The sequence below is a fragment of the Nerophis ophidion genome, linkage group LG15 (assembly GCF_033978795.1).
Source record: "Nerophis ophidion isolate RoL-2023_Sa linkage group LG15, RoL_Noph_v1.0, whole genome shotgun sequence".
NCBI classification, from domain to species: domain Eukaryota; kingdom Metazoa; phylum Chordata; class Actinopteri; order Syngnathiformes; family Syngnathidae; genus Nerophis; species Nerophis ophidion.
Genome location: NC_084625.1, coordinates 28,238,212 through 28,260,699, shown reverse-complemented (window position 1 = coordinate 28,260,699; position 22,488 = coordinate 28,238,212). Strand labels below are relative to the sequence as shown.

Genomic DNA, 22,488 nt, shown 5'->3' with positions numbered 1-22,488 from the left:
GAAAAAAAGCCAGAATATAATTGTGTGTTGTACTTTTATGAGAAAAAAAGTTGTACAATTTTCTGGAACAAATTTTAATTTTACAGAAAAAAATTAATTGTAGTGGATTTTTTTATCAACGTTTGTCCTTTTCTGTAAAAACAAAATGGCTCACAGCCTTTTAGTATTTTTTTTCATCATCCCTTAAACTATAACACCTTGTTAGAACCGTAAGTTCCCTGGCAGGTAATGTAAATGTTCTATATTAATAAAGTGCTTATGATCTACAGGAGACATTGGCCCCTCTTTACCAGAGTGGGGCAGCAGGGGGTCTCAAATACATCCCGTGTCAGACCACCAAACTGTTGGGCCAAGCCCCCCACGCCCTTGATGGCGATCAGCCCCCTTCGATCCCCTGTACCACCGTCTCACTCCCTCACACACAGCAAATGACCAAAAAGGAAGGCCTGCAAAGGGAAATGGCGATGGAGGAACTGAGTGAAGGGTCCGGGGGTCCAGAGGAGGTGTCTGAAGAAGAGGAACTCACAAGTGTTTCTCCTCTATTGGCTGCTTCTTGTGTGTGCAGCGTCCCGATCAAGGAGCCTCTGGAAGTAGGAGAGAATGAAGATTGCAGCCAAGCTGTCAGTCCTGGGACCCCCGGGGTTTGCTCTTGTGGGGGTCTACACACAGAAGGTGGAGGGGAAAAGGAGAGTGTTGCGTCTCTTGTCTCCTTTTCACCGCCTCTCCACCGTGCTTCCTCAGTGACTCCTGCGTCCAGCTCTCTTCCTGAGCTCTGCCTGCCGCTGGGCAAGGCTCTTACGAGGCCAGAGGTCAAGGGTCACTTTAAAGACATGTCCCCTGTGAAGCAGAAGGGATATTACAGACTGGCAAGCACGGACTCCGCAGAGAACAGCAAGCCTTCCTCGGTTAGCCTCTTAAAGACCTCCTCCTCTATTGGAGACCTCTACTCCGAGCAGGGGACCTCCTGGGGGGACAGCAGAGGAAACACGCTCCTGTCTGGAGACATAGAGCTGAAGTGTCCCCCTCCTGGAAGCCTACAGAGTCAGCTGGCTGAACCAACTCTTACCTCAGGTATGTGAAATATGATTTTGAATGGGATGGAAATCTCTCTTTTTGGTCAGAATGTTCCAGAGCTACACTGCATGAGAGATGTTTCTATTATTTTGGTAACCTTATTCCGCTACATTATTGAAAATATACACACACACACATATATATATATATATATATATATATATATATATATATATATCCATCCATTTTCTACCGCTTATTCCCTTTTGGTGCCTATCTCAGCTACAATCGGGCGGAAGGCGGGTACACCCTGGACAAGTCGCTACCTCATTGCAGGGCCAACACAGATAGACAGACAACATTCACACTCACATTCACACACTAGGGCCAATTTAGTGTTGCCAATCAACCTATCCCCAGTTCTTTGGAAGTGGGAGGAAGCCGAAATACCCGGAGGGAACCCACGCATTCACGGGGAGAACATGCAAACTCCACACAGAAAGATCCTGAACCTGGATTTGAACCCAGGACTGCAGGATCTTCGTATTGTGAGGCAGACGCACTAACCCCTCTGCCACCGTGAAGCCCTATATATATATATATATATATATATATATATATATATATATATATATATATATATATATATATATATATATATATATATATATATATATATATATATATATATATATATATATATATGTGTATGTATATATGTATATATATATATACACATTATATATATATATATACACATATATATACAGTATACACATGTATATATATACATACATACACACACACACACACACATATATATATATATATATATATATATATATATATATATGTATTTAGTCAGCCACCGATTGTGCAAGTTCTCCCACTTAAAATGATGACAGAAGTCTGTAATTTTCATCATAGGTACACTTCAACTGTGAGAGACAGAATGTGAAAAATAAATTCGGGAATTCACACTGTAAGAATTTTAAAGAATTTATTTGTAAATTATGGTTGAAAATAAATATTTGGTCAACCATTCAAAGCTCTCACTGATGGAAGGAGGTTTTGGCTCAAACTCTCACGATACATGGCCCCATTCATTCTTTCCTTGACACTGATCAATCGTCCTGTCCCCTTAGCAGAAAAACAGCCTCAAAGCATGATGTTTCCACCCCCAAGCTTCACAGTAGGTATGGTGTTCTTGGGATGCAACTCAGTATTCTTCTTCCTCCAAACACGACGAGTTGAGTTTATACCAAAATGGATACATGGATGATAAAGCAGAGGATTGGGAGAATGTCATGCGGTCAGATAAAACCAAAATATACATTTTTGGTATAAATTTGTTTTATTTTTATTTTTTACTTTGCACAATTAGCTATTAATATTAATTGTTTATATAAATTGGTATACAAATTCGAAATGATTATTCATATTTTAAACAGTCTTTCTTAAGTCTCATTTATTTTAATAGTGACACTTAAAAATGCGCAGTGTACACTATTTGTAGTACTTTCAGAAACTAAATAATGAAATATGTTACATTATCTGTAGAATGTTTTACTCTGATACATGTTATATATTGATATTTCTTATATTGTAAATGACATTTAAAATATTTAACATTATACATTTCTTGTATACTAATTATTTTTTCCAACTTTTGTGAAATTTAATATTACAGTATTTTTATTATTGACTCTTGCACTTTTTATATTTTTAAATGCCAGTATGACAAGAGAGGATGCTATTTATTTGATCGTAAAACTTAAAATATGTAAAATGATACATGTTTGTGTGTAATATTCAGAAAATAAGTTAAGCAGTATGTTACATTATTTTTTTGTGATATTTACGCATATACATTTTATAATGTTTTCTAAAAGTATGTTTGATTACAGATAATTATATCATATTGTGAGTGACAATTAAAATATTTGTGTGTACAAATTTTTTTTACTACAATCAGTAAATAATGCAGTGTATTATTATTTTGATATAAAGTACTCTAATTAAATGTATGTTTTTTTAGATGTGTATATGTTTAGAGATTATATTCATTGTATTAAAAAATTAACTAAACATTAAATTCCATATTTTATGTACACATTATTTGTAGTATGTACAAAAAAATTATATTTTAAATGTTTGTGTACAAATGTTTTGCTCTAAATTCAGCAAATAAATAATGCAAAACTTGTTTCATATTTAGTATTATTTACTATTTTGATAATATACAGTCATTTTTAAATGCATGTATGATTAGAGATAATAAACTTAAAAGAAAACTACAGTTTTGACTATTAGAATGAATGTTTGCTTTTTATTTTGGGATATTGGTAAAGAAATGTTCTCTGTTAGCAAACTGTTTTCAGCTTTTAGTGACATTCATTACTCATTCTTTCATCAGTCAGAAGTGAAGATGTGTGTGTGTGTGTGTGTGTGTGTGTGTGTGTGTGTGTGTGTGTGTGTGTGTGTGTGTGTGTGTGTGTGTGTGTGTGTGTGTGTGTGTGTGTGGCTATATTTGCCAGGTGGATTGAGTGTGCTGTGTTTGTGTAGGCCTCCTCACTGCGCTGCCACGCGGTCACGCTTCTACACGATTTGATACACTGGCAGTTTTGTGTTTCCACAGAAAAGCTGGAAGCAGCCACCAAGAATAACAGAGATGAAATATATGTTGGTTTTACTGGAAAGTCTCTGCATTTGTCACATGGCTGAACTGTCCAATTGGACTCGGCGAGGCTAAAGACAAAAGACCTCCACGAATCACATTACTGGTGCTTGTTGCACCTCTGGTTCCTATTTTGGACTCAAACGTACTTAAGTACAACATGCACTGCTTTAACATTAAGATGTAGTCCATATAAACTCATAATAAACAACCCAATGCGATAGAAAAAAACGCATTTGCCAATAGTAGACGCACCAAACAGTGTTTACCCTGAAAAAAAACTAGTGTTGGACCCATTTGGTAATGTTTGGTAAGGACTTGGGTTAACTTTTATAGCGAGAAAACTTGAAACCATGGTTAGTCACTACAAAATAGCCTCACCAAAGTGATATAAAACTGTCATTTAGTCCAGCCTATCAGCCAAGAAACAAGAAAGTATATATATATATAAAATAATATTCTGGTCGTAATGTACAGGTATTTAAAAAATAATAATTATTAAAGCTATTACATGCCCTGGATCACTTTTATGTATTTGTTTAAAGTAAAGGTACATTGTTGTATCATTGTACAGTGGGGCAAAAAAGTATTTAGTCAGCCACCGATTGTGCAAGTTCTCCCACTTAAAATGATGACAGAGGTCTGTAATTTTCATCATAGGTACACTTCAACTGTGGGAGACAGAATGTGAAAAAAAAATCCAGGAATTCACATTGTAGGAATTTTAAAGAATTTATTTGTAAATTATGGTGGAAAATAAGTATTTGGTCAACCATTCAAAGCTCTCACTGATGGAAGGAGGTTTTGGCTCAAAATCTCACGATACATGGCCCCATTCATTCTTTCCTTAACACGGATCAATCGTCCTGTCCCCTTAGCAGAAAAACATCCCCAAAGCATGATGTTTCCACCCCATGCTAAAAGAATTGTTGATAAATAAACAAGTAATTCAATTATAAATAAAGATTTCTACACATATAAGTAATGATCAACTTAAAGTGCCCTCTTTGGGGATTGTAATAGAGATCCATCTGGATTCATCAACTTCATTCTAAACATTTCTTCACAAAAAAAGAAATCTTTAACATCAATATTTATGGGACATGTCCCCAAAAAATCTAGCTGTCAACTCTGAATATTGCATTGTTGCATTTCTTTTCACAGTTTATGAACTTAAATTCATATTTTGTTGAAGTGTTATCCATTAAATATATTTATTAAGTATTTATGACTGACTGCTATTTTTTAGAATGTTTTTGATAAATCTCACTTAACCCTTGGCATACCTTCACGTAGCGTATCATCTGTAAGAGAACAAGTGCTCTACAACTCGTCGTTGCGCACATAACACAACTAAAGTGACAACTCTTTATCATGTTGTGTGAGACTTGTGCAGAACAACGTTAGTGGCTGCAAGACGTACTTACTCAACAGATATACAGGTAACACTGAGGGTGGCCGTACAAACAACGCCAACACTGTTACAAATATGTGCCATACTTTGAACCCACACCAAACAAGAATGACAATCACATTTTGGGAAAACATCCGCACCCTAACATAACTTAAACACAAGAGAACAAATACCCAGAACACCTTGCAGCCCAATTCTCCCGGGCTACAATATACACAACCTCAACCGACACAAGTAGGGAGTGTGGGGGTGTGGGGGGTTGGTGGTAGCGTGGGTGTGTGTATTGTAGCCCGGAATAGTCAGGGCTGCATCGGATTCTGGGTATTTGTTCTGTTGAGTTTAAGTTGTGTTAGGGTGTGGATGTTCTCCTGAAATGTGTTTGTCATTCTTGTTTGGTGTGGGTTCACAATCTGGCACATATTTGTAACAGTGTTAAAGTTTTTTTTACGGCCACCCTCAGTGTGACTTGTGTAGCTGTTGACCAGATATGTCTTGCAACATCACCCATGTATACTGCTCAGCCAAATATAACAATGAAATAGGCTTGCACGCTATCTATACAGGATTCAGAGGGCGTTAAGAACAGTGCCATTGTGGCACTCCCTGAGTGTTGTTGATTGGGTAGAAATCGGCAGAAACTATCAGAGAATGGATACCCTGATGTTAAGGGGACTCCGGTGAAAATTGGGAACGTTGGGAAGTATGACGCTGTCGAGTTACGTTCATATTAAACTCGCGGGACGCACATACATTAAATTGTCATATCAAAGTGTGGGCCGCAAAATAATGTCTCGCGGACCTCAATTGGCCCGCGTGCCGCATGTTTGAGACCCCTGATCTAAGACATCTGACACTAATTTTGGAACACACACACATCAAGATGAATTGAGTTCATGAACAGTGTTCCCAAACAACACACACGTCATTGTTGTTGTTTTTTGTCAAGATATAGATCGATGCTGGGTTTTTTTTTTGTTTTTTTTAGAGAAAATGAATAACATTAAAGGGATGGGCCAAAGAAAATGCATACAAAATAAATACCTACATTGTGGTGCGGGGACCCCTAGAGGAAGTTATAGGGTGCCCCCTGCTAAATGACAGATAGTTATAGAAAAGGACCCTTATTGTGTCCATTTGTACACTCTAAGTTACATTGACATTGGTATTATACATGTGGGCATAGATAGAAATGCTGTTAAATGTAGCTTTGATGTTGCATCTACTTTGATTAACTTTGATAAACAAGTTGAAAAACTTATTCGGGTGTTACTACTTAGTGGTCATTTGTACATATTATGTACTGTACTGTGTAATCTACTAATAAAAGTCTCAATCAATCAATCAATTGACCGTGTAGCTTGTAGCGTATCTTGCTTCACTTCTGCGGGGAGAGCTTCCCCTGTAGTTTAGCTACAATTAATCCAGAGTAACTTGTAGCTGAGGTTAGGTTAGGTTACTTTATTAATAGCCAAAGGTAAACTTCTTTTGCATCCAGCAAGATCAGGACATTTATATAAACATACAGAGAAATGAACATCTTAGATATACGATACAAAGACCTACCACATAACAAGCCTCACAGACATTGCCAGGATGACAAAATAGTACATGTACTCAAAGTTCCCCATAAAAAGGATGAAATATATGAAATCCCAAATAGATAAGATTTGGGGACAAGCCAGAATAAAACACCATAATAACATAATAAATTGCAGGAAAACATGCACCTGGGGATAGGTTGATTGGCAACACTAAATGGTCCCTAGTGTGTGAATGTGAGTGTGAATGTTGTCTGTCTATCTGTGTTGGCCCTGCGAGGTGGCGACTTGTCCAGGATGTACCCCGCCTTCCGCTCGTGTGCAGCTGTGATAGGCCCGCGACCCCATAAAGTACAAGCGGTAGAAAATGGATGGATGGATGCATTAAAATAAATGTAGGCAAAAAAAGGTACTACAGTTTATTTAGTTTTGCTGGGACAAAACACAAAACTACATCTGTACCGTTGTGTTTTGATCTTGGTACTAAAAACCTCCATCCAGGTGGGAGAAGCTGAAAATGGCTGTGTAGGTAGTGAGCTACAACAGTTAAAATAGTGCGCTTATCCTCACGACCTAGTTGTTGCAGAGCAGGGGTGTCAAACGTACGGCCTACGGGCCGGACTAGGCCCGCAATCAGGTTTTATCCGGCCCGCGTGATGAGTTTGTATAAAAATGAGCCGACATTTTTGAATGAAAGAAACTGCTGTCCGTAATGTTTCCACTAAATGTCGCAATAGCAACTCTTTGTATGTGGAGATGATGCAACATATGTAAATAAATAAAAATAAACCACATGATATTAGTGCACCAGTTCAGGAAAATGAGCAAACTACATAAATAACATCCTGTAATTTGATTTTGATATTATTTTTTTATCTTGATGAATTGAAAATGAACACCAATGAGTTGACTGATGTACATTATCACATGATTTATTCAGAAAGTATAAATAACTACAAATAAAGGTAGAATACTATGAACCGCAACATGTAAGTGTAAAAAACAACAACTTTATAATTTGCACATTTTCAGAATGCGCCTGTTCTATTTTTTAACAAATAAAACAATCTGAAGTTGTCTTTATTTTTAGGTTATCGTGCTGTTATTTTACCAGTCCGGCCCACTTGGGAGTAGATTTTTCTCCATGTGGCCCCCCATCTAAAATGAGTTTGACACCCTTGTTGCAGAGGGTGGCTGGAAACAACTGAGACTCACCAATCAATATACCTGGCACTTTAACAATTTAATTTAGGGAATTATTATTCTTTAGTGACAAGGTGACTGAACCATGAGACCAGAGAGGACAAAATAGATTCTACAAAAGCACAATAAAACAGGATCATGATGGTCTTGTCGACATTCAAATTAAAAGAAGACCGCGTTTCCTCAGACAGCGCATAGTTTACTACAAGTTCCAAGTAGCTTGCCCATCACTGTGCTAACGTTTACAATCTTAAACTGTAGTCATACCAAAGACTATGGTTTGGTGTAGCGCAGTTGGGGGAGTGGCTGTGCCAGCAACCTGAGGGTTCCTGGTTCAATCCCCACCTTCTACCAACCTCGTAATGTCCGTTGTGTCCTTGAGCAGGACACTTCACCCTTGCTCCTGATGAGTTGTAGTTAGGGCCTTGCATGGCAGCTACCGCCAACAATGTGTAAATGTGTGTGTGAATGGGTGAATGTGAAAATAGTGTCAAAGCGCTTTGAGCACCTTGAAGGTAGAATAGCGCTATACAAGTATTACCCATTTACGATTACTATAAACATCGGACCCATTGCCTCCCTGCTTGGCACTCTGCATCAAGGGTTGCAATTGGGGGTTAAATCACCAAAATGATTCCCGAGCGCGGCCACCGCTGCTGCTCACTGCTCCCCTCACCTCCCAGGGGATGGAACAAAGGGATGGGTCAAATGCAGAGGTTAATTTCACTACACTTACTACGTGTGTGACTATCAGTGGTAATTAACTAAACTTATAAAATATTGTGTACATCAAACAATAAAGTATACAGTATAAGCTTAATATTGGCTTCCAATACATAATCTGGACCACACATGGAGGAAAAGACATATTTTTTCGACTCTAGACCACCACAACCACACTTTTTAGATACACAGCGTTGCGTGTGTGTGTGTGTGTGTGTGTGTGTGTGTGTGTGTGTGTGTGTGTGTGTGTGCGTGTGTGCGTGTGTGTGTGTGTGTGTGTACGTGTACCATCGACGAAGTTCTGTTTACCCAGACTTCCATAGGGTTGCGCAAAGTGACCACAGCTTTAATTGGAGCAAGATGTGCACAGCTTGAGTAATACTTTTATGACCTCCTTCCACCCTCCAAAAACACACACATTTGTGAGACTCTCACTGATGACTGAGGCCCATAATTGTACACTTGAAACAAACTCCATTTCCCATCACGGGGGCATTAAATGGACTTCCCGCTAATGCTTGTTCAAGTCCACCTGTCATGCAGACGGGAGTTCATGTGTCACGATGAAGGAATTGTCCTATACGATACATTGATGCAGATATTGTAAGCAGGAGGAGAAGCAGATTCCACAGTTTTGTTTTCAAACTTGTGGTGGAATGACATTTTTTCAAGTTGGACCTCTCACGCTGGTATTCCAGGAAAAGGTCTTTGTTGGCCTGCAGCTTTTTTGCTGTGTTTTTCCTGTGTTTTCACTTTAAAGTACTGATAGAATTGAAAAACAAGTTGCCTTTTTTATTGAAGTGATGATCGAATCTGATTGATGACATTGAAATACTTTAAAGTTTGCGAGTAAATAGATATGATAGCTACAAGTTTTAGAAGCCTTGTACGTAACAGATCCAGATTTAGTGAAACACTATAGCAGGGGTGTCCAAACCATTTGATTTGGTGGCCATATTGGGCTAAAAAAATTTGGCCGAAAGCCGACTGCATGTAAAGTTACAAAAATATATATACACACATACAGTATATATATCTATACATAGATATGTGTAAATATACAGTATATACATATATGTACATGTGTATGTGTGTGTATATATATATATATATATATATATATATATATATATATATAAATAAATGATAAATGGGTTGTACTTGTATAGCGCTTTTCTACCTTCAAGGTACTCAAAGCGCTTTGACACTACTTCCACATTCACCCATTCACACACACATTCACACACTGATGGAGGGAGCTGCCATGCAAGGCGCTAACCAGCACCCATCAAGAGCAAGGGTGAAGTGTCTTGCTCAGGACACAACGGACGTGACGAGGTTGGTACTAGATGGGATTTGAACCAGGGACCCTCTGGTTGCGCACGGCCAATCTTCCACTCTTCGCCACGCAGAGAGCTTTGCCTTCCAGCTCAGCTCCTTCGTCACCACACGGATTTATACAGCGTCCGCATTACTGAAGACGCCACACCGATCCGCTTGTCGATCACACGATCCACTCTTCCCTCACTCGTGAACAAGACTCCGAGGTACTTGAACTCCTCCACTTGGGGCAGGGTCTCCTCCCCAACCCGGAGATGGCACTCCACCCTTTTCCGGGCGAGAACCATGGACTTGGACTTGGAGGTGCTGATTCTCATCCCAGTCGCTTCACACTCGGCTGCGAACCTATCCAGTGAGAGCTGAAGATCCTGGCCAGATGAAGCCATCAGGACCACATCATCTGCAAAAAGCACAGACCTAATCCCGCAGCCACCAAACCGGATCCCCTCAACGCCTTGACTGCGACCTACAAATTCTGTCCATAAAAGTTATGAACAGAATGGGTGACAAAGGGCAGCCTTAGCGGAGTCCAACCCTCACTGGAAACGTGTCCAACTTACTACTGGCGATGCGAACCAAGCGGGGTTGTATATTGTAGCGTCCCGGAAGTGTTAGTGCTGCAAGGGGTTCTGGGTATTTGTTCTGTTGTGTTTATGTTGTGTTATGGTGCGGATGTCAAGTAGCTTTCTAATGAATTTCTTGGTCATTGGCCATCGATTTTATCTTTGCCCACAAGAGGGCGGCTGTATTACTCCATTCCTATCCAGAGGGGACAACAGTTGGACAATAACATGCCATGGGCCAATCTTCTTGTTAAATTTGTCATGTTGTAGTTCAGACACCCCTGCAATATAGCATCCTGCAACAGTATTGCTAAGTGCTAAACAGGAAATACAAACCATGAACATAATACAACGATTGCTTACTGCACAATGTCTGCTCTAACTACGATTATGACTGATAGGATGTCCATATCTTCCTGTTTGGATGAAGAATTAATCATCAATCAGAGCCCCCATTCACTCAATTGTTAGCGGACATTTTATGTTTTATCTTATGACTTAGAATGTATAGAAAAACACGTATGTGTTCATGTCTTATGTAAGGATTGTGAATGATAGACTGCACATCTCTTTCTATCCTCCCATCCATTTTCTACAGCTTGTCCCTTTTGGGGTCGCGGGGGGTGAAGGAGCCTGCATTCGGACGTACACCCTGGACAAGTCGCTACCTCATTATTTTTTGCATATTTCCAGTATGACTGATCTGAGTGCAGCAGCGTGACGTCATCCTACCCCGAATCTATAGAAATTTGACAAAGACATTTGAAGAGAAATAATCAAAATGCTGCGATGAGTTGGCGACTGGTCCAGGGTGTTCCCCGCCTTCCACCCGATTGTAGCTGAGATAGGCTACAGCGAACCCGAAGGGAATAAGCGGTAAAAAATGAATGGATGGATGGATAGTCAACATGTCCGTCTAAAATTGTGGCATTTTAGATTAGACGGTATGTTCGCTTACTGTGAGGATTGTAAATACGATTGGATATGGTTAATGGGTACATTGAAACATACTTAAGCAAATAAAGTCCACTTGTTTTTCCACTCTGCTGGTACTTTTAAAGTGTCTGCCTGTTTGCTTATATATGATGCTGTGTTTTTTGTGTGCGTGTGTGTGAGTCACAGCAGGTTGTCTCCCCATGTAGGCGGGAAAGTCAGACGGCGGGTTGGATGAATTTGGAAGCACAACCACTTATTTTGTGCATTTAAAAGTTAAAGTTAAAGTACCAATGATTGTCACACACACACGAGGTGTGGCAAAATTATTCTCTGCATTTGACCCAACACCCTTGATCACCCCCCGGGAGGTGAGGGGATTTGCCGTGCTTGGATACATTTATCACAATAGGCAAATATGCTTTATACAGAAATGTAACAGAACGGAAGAGTTTAATGGATACTTTTCTGCGTGTGTACGATTTTAAAACGTTGCCAAATGTTTTCCCTACATTGGTCCTTTGTTGAAATGTGCACTTGTGGTCATCCAATATACTTTTTTTTTTTACTGAAATTCACTGCATTAGGTACACAACAGCTGGAATACAAATTTTGGTTAATAATAACAGTATTTTATATTTATTTTTTTAATTAAATAAATGACAAACTGGGGATGGCGTGGCGCTGTTGGGAGAGTGAATGCCCCAGCGGCCTGAGGGTTCCTGGTTCGATCCCCACCTTCTACCAACCTTTTCACGTGCGTTCTGTCCTTGAGCAAGACACTTCACCCTTGCTCCTGATTGGTCGTGTTTAGGGCCTTGCATGGCAGCTCCCGCCATCAGTGTGTGAATGTAGTGTCAAAATATCAAATGAAAATAGTGTCAAAGCGCTTTGAGTACCTTGAAGGTAAAAAAGCGCTATACAAGTATAACCCATTTACAAATGTAAGCATAATCAAATGAATTGAAAAAATATTTTAATCCATCCATTTTATACCACTTGTCCCCTTGTAATACTGTTTAGGAAAATGTGGGGAAAAACCACTGACAAAAAACCTTGTGGCTCTCGGCCTATCAGTTTCATCACGATAATTGGAAGTTACACAAAATGTAATAAAAGTCAATTTTGTATGTGAAATAATGTTTGATTAATATTTTTTCTTTAATTTTTTTCTTTAACATGATGAAAAATTATTTCAGATTAAAAAAAGGCGGAAATAATTTGGCGGAAAAAGGGCATTCTGTAAGAAAAATAAATAACAAATATAAATGAAATAAGTATTTTATACAATAATCTCTGAGGTAATTCGTAAGAGAAAATATGTATGTATATTTGTATATAATATAATGTGATATACAGCAGCAATGCAATTTAACTATACTGTATATACTGTTAACTGTATACAATTAAATACTTCATTAGGTATAATTTATTTGATATAACTGATTTATAATTTTATGCATGTCAATTAATGATTTAAATCTCGATTTTAATACTTTTTTTAAATAATTTTCCATGGTAATCTTTTGGAGGGGAATGAATCAGAAAGTGTATCTAAGGTCACGTATGCAGTCTTGTGTAATTAGAGAAATGGATAATGTATGTTTATTTGTGTACAATTTAATGAAGTATACAGTAGTAATACCATTTCAGTTATTTCATACTATAAACCGTTAAATACCACATTGAATCTAATGTACAACTTATTTATAATTATATGCATGTTTGTGTTGCTGTAGATGTTCTCAATCTCGATTTTAATATTTTCTTGCATTTTTTATTGTATTTTTTGGGGGAATAAACAATGTAAATTACAAAAGTGTATCCAATGTCCAATTTGAAAGGAAATATTATATGGTATGTATGTAATTTAAATAAATATATTGTAAAAACACCAATAAATTACAATATACTACAAACTAACCATAAATGTAATATTTAAAAATGTGTTAGGAAAATAAATTAAATCACACTAAATTATAAAACTAATAACATGAATACAAATTAATAATTGTTTGGGTTTTATATTATTTTTGTATTTATTGTTTTAGTACAAAATTTAAGTTCAAATGTGTAGGATGAATATTTCGAGGATATATTTAGACTTTAACATCTATATTTGTGACAAAGTGTTACAGTATATGCTCTTGAGTTTTTGATTCAATACGAGTATTAACCACTTTATTAGGTACCACTAAATAACTACACAATTTGCATTGGCTTTCATTCATTTTGTCATTTTGTTTGAGTGTACCTAATGTTTTGTCTTAATTGCGTCCACCAGGTCAGGTGTCGGGCAACAACAACACCACCTTCATCTCCAGCGGCCAGGTGGTGAACTTCAGCGGCGACGTCATCGTTGTCTACGTCGGTCAGACGTCCCTCGGCAGCGACGACGACGCGTTGGACGACGGCTTTGGGCGTCCGGTGCAAGAACAGGCCAGTGACACCGCTCCCTTTTTCCAGAGTGGTAGTTGCCTAAGGTCAGAGGGGGACAATGTTACCCAGAAGCCCTTGCCGGACGACACGCTGCAGGCCCAAAAAGCCACAGAATAGTTGAGAAGCACTCAGCCCAGTGCATGACGGATAACCTTAATCGGCATCATGTTTTTATTATTGAATGGAAACTTCAAAGGGGTTGTGGTACTAATAAAACGGATTAATTTTCACTTTTGCTGAGTCTCTTACAAAACCTAATTGTTATAAAATCATCAAAGTACATATTTGTATTCCAGCTAAAGAAATTTGGTGTTTCTCAGAGTAACTTACTTACTTGGAGAATATATTATATATAGAAATACATTTTATATAAATACAATAAAGAGACACATCCATTTTTGGTACGACGCTTGTATGAAGACTTTTGTTTATATTGCACCAAATGTGCAGTTACTCTTGGGGGGAAAAAAATGCTGTGCATTTGATAAGCTATTTTTTGTATTGAATATAGAAATATATATATTTCAGTATGTTTCCACATGCAAGCTTTAATGAAGATGAGAAGTTGTTTATATTATATTGATTAGTTTGAACCAAAAACAAAATGTATATGCAGTACTTTGTTGACCCGATTATAAGACGACCATGAATATAAGACAACTGCTTTTTAGGACTAAATGAAACTTTTCTTACCTTCCAACTGTTGAGAAAGCCAGGCCCTTTGTATGTGTGAGTGACAGGAAGAAATACTCGGACGTACTTTGGGAGAGGTTAACACCACTTTGCATTTATAAATATTTACACCCTGGATATATATATACAGTCGTAGTCAAAAGTTTACATACACTTGTAAAGAGCGTAATGTCATGGCTGTCTTGAGTTTCCAATGAGTTCTACAACTCTTGTTTTTTTGTGATAGAGTGATTGGAGCACTAATATGTGGTTACATGTCCCTTGGCAAGTTTCACTGCAATAAGGCGCTTATAGCAAGCTTCTGGTTGAATTTTTGACCACTTCTCTTGACAAAAGTGGTGCAGTTCAGCTAAATGTGTTGGTTTTCTGACATGGATTTGTTTCTTCAGCATTGTCCACACGTTTAAGTCTGGCCTTCGGGAAGGCCACTCTAAAACCTTAATTCTAGTCTGATCTGACATTAAATGGACAAAGATAAGACCTTCTGGAGCAGGCCTAGGCAAATATTTTGACTCGAGGGCCACATTTAGGGAAAACATATGTCTGGGGGCCGGTATATCTTTTTTTAAGAACACTTATTCAAAACCTCACTATAATGTCTGATTGAATGCTAAAAACGTTATGACAGACCGCCTTAAAAAACGTAATGGGATTTTAAATTTTTCTATGAACGATAAAACACTGAATATTCACAAAATATAAACATCACCCCCCTTCTCAATCTACATATTTTAAGTGAAACGCAACAAAAATGCAACAGTGAAATATGAATGCGAAGGGTACAAAATAAACCCACCTACAATCTGATATATCTGATATATCACTAAACTTTAGAACTTTGTCGTGAAAATCTCCTTCCGCGTCAGAGGAAACACTCCCCATCCACACTGCTTGGTGCCTCATCTGAGCTGCTGTGACATAGATGACCATAGTCACTAATTAGACTACCATAGTAACTAATTAGATTACCATAGTTAGATTACCATAGTAACTAGTATATCATCCACAAGCTAAGATTCCAAACATTGAAATACTTTGTATAGTTCAAGACTTACGGTTGTTAGAAAACATGACTGCACATCATAATGGCAGCTACACTTTCCACCTTAAAGATCTAAAAAAAATATTTGGGAATGTCCGGCGGGCCGGATTGAAAAGCTTAAAGGGCCGCATGTGGCCCCCAGGCCTTAATTTGCCCAGGTCTGTTCTGGAGGAAAGTTCTGAGGTCAGATGAAACAAAAATTGAGCTGTTTGGCCACGATACCCAGGCTAACTAAAGTGCCTTATTGCAGTGAAACTTGCCAAGGGACATGTAACCAAATATTTTGAGCCCCTGATTTGATCACATTTTCAGTAGACCCATAATAAATTTAAAAAAGAACCAAACTTCATGGAGGTTTTATGTGGACAACAAGTATGTGCCCCAATTACTCTATAACAAAAAAATAAGAGTTTTAGAAATGATTGGAAACTCAAGACAGCCATGACATTATGTTCTTTACAAGTGTATGTAAACATTTGACCACAACTGTGTGTATGTGTGTATATATATATATATATATATATATATATATATATATATATATATATATATATATACGTACACAACAGGCATCACCATCTTATATTTGTCTTATATTCAGGTCAACACGGTCATTGTTTCCATGTATGTGTGATGATCATAATGATAGCAGCAATGGATGACGATATGAATATTTTTGACTGAAATTAAAATGTTTTGCATCTAATTCCGTCTAAAGATGGCTGACGCCCATCCTGCTTCTTTCTGTCAGCTATTCTGGGACGAACAAATTACAAGCTCTTTCAAAAGTCTTTATGAGGCGGCGGTAATTACACATGTGGCCAACGTCTCCGCAGAGACAGGCGGCCATTCATCAGGCCAGCAGCTGCACGGAGGCAGAGCCAGTCTGGGTCATCCGGGCAACGTCACGAAAGTGGGACCACATCAGGAGCTTTGATCCGGCTGCAGGTCAGCAGCTCATAAATGTGCACCTTGTCTCGTCTTAGGGTTGGGAAAGAGGAAGTGGTGAGGAAAAGTCACATGGTTTGAATGACACAAAACCTCCATGTCGTGCTACAAGCCCTCCTGGTGGTAAAGGCGCATAGTGCACTTATACTAGTGGCGGTTTGAACTGTATCAATCAATCAATCAAAGTTTATTTATATAGCACTAAATCACAAGTGTCTCAAAGTGCTGCACAGGCCACAGTTTAGGCCGCATGTTCATTCAAGGATGAAGGGGGAACAATGATTCACATTTATTTACGCGCACCGCAGTACTTTTCACATGGCGTGGATAAAACCAAACTGAGGCAAGCTTGAGTCACATAGAAAATGGTCAGAGGTCAACTTCAACTAGCACAAAAACAAACCACTATCTCGCCCAGGGTGCGATCAGAACAAACAAAAGAGAGGGGTTCTTGCACGGAGCCCCTTTATTGACTTTACCCAGACTTTGTTAATAGAACAGTGGTTCTCAAACTGTTTTCACCAAGTACCACCTCAGAAAACTCTAGGCTCTCCAAGTACCAACATTAAAAGTTGGTACTTGGTTGCATAGCAGGCCCAAGTATGAATTAAAAACAAGGAATATTTTTTTATTCATCAACTATGTTTGATATTGTTGGCCTCTGTAACATTACGCACTGAACAGTAACACTGTGTTTGAACATTTAAGTGATTCTCTGGCATTTATTTTATGCTGCCGTTTTTTTTTTTTTGGTACAGCTGTTACATATACTGTAATATTGTACATGGGAGTTGGGATTTGTTGTATATTGTATTCATTGTATCAAAATATACTATAATGAAATAATATAATATAGCAGTATATATTATATACTAGGGCAGTACGGTTGAAGAGGGGTTATTGCGTCTGCCTCACAATACGAAGGTCCTGAGTAGTCCTGGGTTCAATCCCGGGCTCGGGATCTTTCTGTGTGGAGTTTGCATGTTCTCCCCGTGACTGCGTGGGTTCCTTCCGGGTACTCCGGCTTCCTCCCACTTCCAAAGACATGCACCTGGGGATAGGTTGATTGGCAACACTAAATTGGTCCTAGAGTATGAATGTTGTCTGTCTATCTGTGTTGGCCCTGCGATGAGGTGGCGACTTGTGCAGGGTGTACGCCGCCTTCCGCCCGGTTGTAGCTGAGATAGACACCAGCGCCCCCGGCGACCCCAAAGGGAATAAGCGGTAGAAAATGGATGGGATGGATATTATATACTGTAATATCCCTTTTGGATCAATAAAGTTTGTCTAAGTCTAAGTACCACTAAATGTAGCTCGCGTACCCCAGTTTGAGAATCATTGAAAATGAAGTTTATCTACTTTATAACATTTCCCTCCAATATTAATTATATTCCAGATTGTTCCCTTTTTTAAGAAAGGGACTCTCAAAACAACTTTTTTTTTTAAACAATTGATACAGTACCGATATCGGAGCCTTGAGTATTGGCCTACACTGATATTGAGCGGATACTATATGAGCACATATCGTAGAACATAGGAGTAATGGGTGAACAGCGTTACAGTGAGTGTATAGCACAATCACAGGATGTATGGACACTGCACTGATACTGTATTGGTGTTTTATAATGGCACTACCTGCTGGATTAAAAAAGGGACTACTTCTGATCTGCAAATCAAATTAATAGTCAGCAAATAAACTCTTGTTTATTTTTTAATTAATAGCTGTGCAGAAAGGAATTTAAAACATGCACACACATCTGTTCAATTAACCAAATGGTAAACAGGAAAAAAACATTTACCTTATATGAAATACAATTATCCGATTTTTTTTTTTTTTGCTTTTTCTTAAGTCAATTTTGAACGATGATGCCAAAAGCAACACTACTCCCTCCCAACTTCATTTTCATAGGAGCTGTCACTCGTGAGCTGAAATAAACGCGTCCTGATAAATGCAGATTGGCGTTTACTTTGTAGTGTGGAATGTTACAAAAGGTTTGATCAAGTGAAATTTTTCAGAAAACAATGGTAGGAATGAAAAACGCAAAACTACTGCATTTATATATATACATATATGTGTGTGTGTGTATGTAAATATATATCCATCCATATTTCTATTGCTTATTCCCTTTGGGGTCGCAGGGGGCCCTACTGTCTATCTCTGCTAAAATCGGGCAGAAGGCGGCATACACCCTGGACAAGTCGCCACCTCATAGCAGGCCCTGCGCCAACACAGACAGACAGACAACATTCACACTCACATTCACACACTAGGGCCAATTTAGTGTTGCCAATCAACCTATCCCCAGGTGCATGTCTTTGGAAGTGGGAGGAAGCCGGAGTACCCGGAGGGAACCCACGCAGTCACGGGGAGAACATGCAAACTCTACACAGAAAGGTCCCGAGCCCGGGATTGAACCCAGGACTACTCAGGACTTTCGTATTGTGAGGCAGACGCACTAACCCCTCTACCACCGTGCTGCCCATATACTGTAATATTGTACATGGTAATTGGAATTTGTTGTATATTGTAGTTATTGTGTCAAAATATAATATAATGCAATAATATAAAGTATATATTATATACTATAATATCCCTTGTGGATCAATAAAGTTTGTCTAAGTCTAAGTCTATGTACCACTAAATGAAGATGAAAAGATTAAATAAACGCGTCCTGATAATAGCAAATTGCCGCTTACTTTGTAGTGTGGAATGTTACAAAAGGCTTGATCAAGTGAAATGATTCAGAAAACAATGATAGGAGTGAAAAACGCTAAACTACTGCATTTATATATACATATATGTGTGTGTGTGTGTGTGTGTGTGTGTGTGTATATATGTATCCATATATATATATATATATATATATATATATATATATATATATATATATATATATATATATATATATATATATATATATATATATATATGTAACGGTGTAGAAAACAGAATATCCTTATGCTTGATTAAATTATGAATGAAGTGTTGCAACAGCGCTTGTTGCTGGCGAGAAGTGGTATGTACGGTTACCTGTGGGAAGTGCGCAGAACTGTGACGCCTCCAAACTGAGAATCCCGTGACCCAAGTGGACTCACAGTCTTACAATTTATATATATATATATATATATATATATATATATATATATATACAATTGTAAATATATTTGTGAATATAAATTTCCTGTTTGTTTATTTCGAACATGCATACAATACAATGTAATGCAGCAAATGTTTCCAGTTGTTTCGAAAAATATAAAATATGTGCCTTTAAATGTGTATGTTTATAAATGTGTGTGTATATATATATATATATATATATATATATATATATATATATATATATATATATATATACAACTGTATGTGGCAAAATGCAGCCCCACACTGCTATCGCTTCAACATATCTCTGGCACCAGGTGGATTATGAATTTCTTTTAATTACAGTGTCCTGCAAAACAGTGCAAATTGTATGACTGTGAGTTCACTTGGGTCACGGGATTCTCAGTTTGGAGGCGTCACAGTTCTGAGCACTTCCCACAGGTAACCATACTTACCACTTCTCGCCAGCAACAGACGCTGTTGCAACACTTCATTCATAATTTAATAAATCTTAAGGATATTCTGTTTTCTACACCGTTAGCCTGTGTTAGCCTCTTGAGTGTCAGAACGACCAACTGCAGTGTGAGGCATAGCAACATTGTTCACATACACATGTTCATTGGGCTTCTTACTCATCACAGCAGCATCCTTTGAGCACAACTCAGTATGATATTCATCCACCACAGCCTGTACTTCCTCAGCCGACCACTTGTCAATCGTCTTTGATCTGAATGTCATGAAAAGATCTCTGGAGGGGCAATTCTTTATAAACATGCGTGTCACCTCAAGGGCGGAGCAGTCCAAATTCTTAACTTGTTCCTTGAGGCGGTCAGCTGCATTGTCAGCAGCTTGGTTGAGTCTCAGCTAGTAGTCGTATGCATCTTCATTTGCCTTCGGCAACGTTGTGTAGAAGTCTGCCAGGGGAAGAGGTGAGCAGGGCACAGCAGCAAAATGCTTACGAAGAAGGCTATAGATCGCATCTGGATTCTTTGTAACATCAATGCCACTATTCTTCGTGCCAAATTTCACAATGTCTCTTGCTCTGCCTCTGAGGTGGACAAGCATTTCTTCTGCCTGATTCTCCATGTTGATGTCAGACCTCCTTATGTATCCTCATCAGGTCCTCCCATTCGTGCACATCCACCGCGTCCGTGTCATCTTCCCTAAAGGACGAAGGTTCTTTCACCTTACTGTGTGATACCTGACGCACTTGTGAGGAGTCTTGACCTTGTGTTAGTATGTTAATGGGCGTGTCACAAACACCTGAGGCACTAGGTGTCGGCATAGTATGTGCTGGCCCTAGACGTGTAACTATACTGTCAGCCAGCTGCTGGCCAACGTGCCTTATAATATCACTCATCTGGCCGACTACATCGTGTGACTGTAAAGTGGGATCTGCTGTGGGTTTAATAGTAACCTGTGTGTTCGATGTAGTATTCATGTGGTGGCTCTGAGAAGGAAACCTGTCTCCACTATCTGAGTGAGCCTCTACTGGATCCTGTCCACCCCCACCACATGAGCTACAGCCCCTTGAACAGGACTGTCGAACTGCAACACCAATGGGATCCCTCTACCTCTGCCAACACTTCTATGTAAGGGTGTACTAGTGTCAAACTTTAAATAGCTCATTTTGAAATATCAAAATAAAATAGCACAAAAATCACAGTGTGGATACCAAAAAAAAACACGGATAAAACACTCAAATTGGACCCAGTGGACACAGCTAACACCCGTCCACCTGATGGCGTAATGAAGAAACCGTCCAGCAAGATGGATCCGGTCCGATGTGAAGAGCCAAATTCGACGGGTCACGGCACCAATGTGACGGTCCACAACTGTATGTGGCAAAATGCAGCTCCACACTGCTGTCGCTTCAACATATCACTGGCACCAGGTGGATTATGAATTTCTTTTATTACAGTGTCCTGCAAAACAGTCCAAATTGTAAAACTGTGAGTCTTACAATTTTTCGAAGGTCCCGGTCATTAAATAGTGGTTTCCGGCCATGCCGCTTACGTATAATGAATTCTCCAGATTCTCTGAACCTTTTGATGATATTATGGACCGTAGATGTTGAAATCCCTGAATTTCTTGCTATTGCACTTTGAGAAATGTTGTTCTTAAACTGTTTGGCTATTTGCTCACGCAGTTGTGGACAAAGGGAAGTACCTCGCCCCATCCTTTCTTGTGAAAGCTGTTTTTATACCCAATCATGGCACCCACCTGTTCCCAATTAACCTACACACCTGTGGGATGTTCCAAATAAGTGTTTGATGAGCATTCCTCAACTTTATCCGTACTTATTGCCACCTTTCCCAACTTCTTTGTCACGTGCTGCTGGCATCAAATTCTAAAGTTAATGATGATTTGCAAAAAAAAAAAAAAAAATGTTTATCAGTTTGAACATCAAATATGTTGTCTTTGTAGCATATTGAACTGAATATGGTTTGAAAATTATTTGCAAATCATTGTATTCCGGTTTTATTTACATTTAACGCAATTTCCCAACTCATATGGAAACTGGGTTTGTATATGTAAATATGTGTGCGAGTATATATATATATATATATATATATATATATATATATATATATATATATATATATATATATGTGTGTGTGTGTGTGTGTGTGTGTATGAGTGTGTGCGCGGGTATATAATATCGGGTATATAATACATATGTGTGTGTGAGTGTGTGTGCGGGTATATATATATATATATATGTATATATATATATATATATATATATATATATATATATATATATATATATATATATATATATATATATATGTATATATATATGTATGTATATATATATATATATATATATATATATATAAATATATATATATATATA

General features: G+C 38.3%; 1 protein-coding gene across 1 annotated transcript in view; it reads left to right on the top strand.

Annotated features, from left to right (window-relative positions):
- The window catches only part of tnfrsf11a (tumor necrosis factor receptor superfamily, member 11a, NFKB activator), a 38,941-nt gene extending 22,655 nt beyond the window's left edge, over positions 1 to 16,286 (top strand). The window contains exons 9-10 of the mRNA XM_061921970.1: positions 270 to 1,071; positions 13,691 to 16,286. Coding sequence (XP_061777954.1) covers positions 270 to 1,071; positions 13,691 to 13,962 — 1,074 coding nt within the window. The 3' untranslated portion in view covers positions 13,963 to 16,286. The remainder of the gene's footprint in view (positions 1 to 269; positions 1,072 to 13,690) is intronic.
- Positions 16,287 to 22,488: the final 6,202 nt, after the last annotated feature.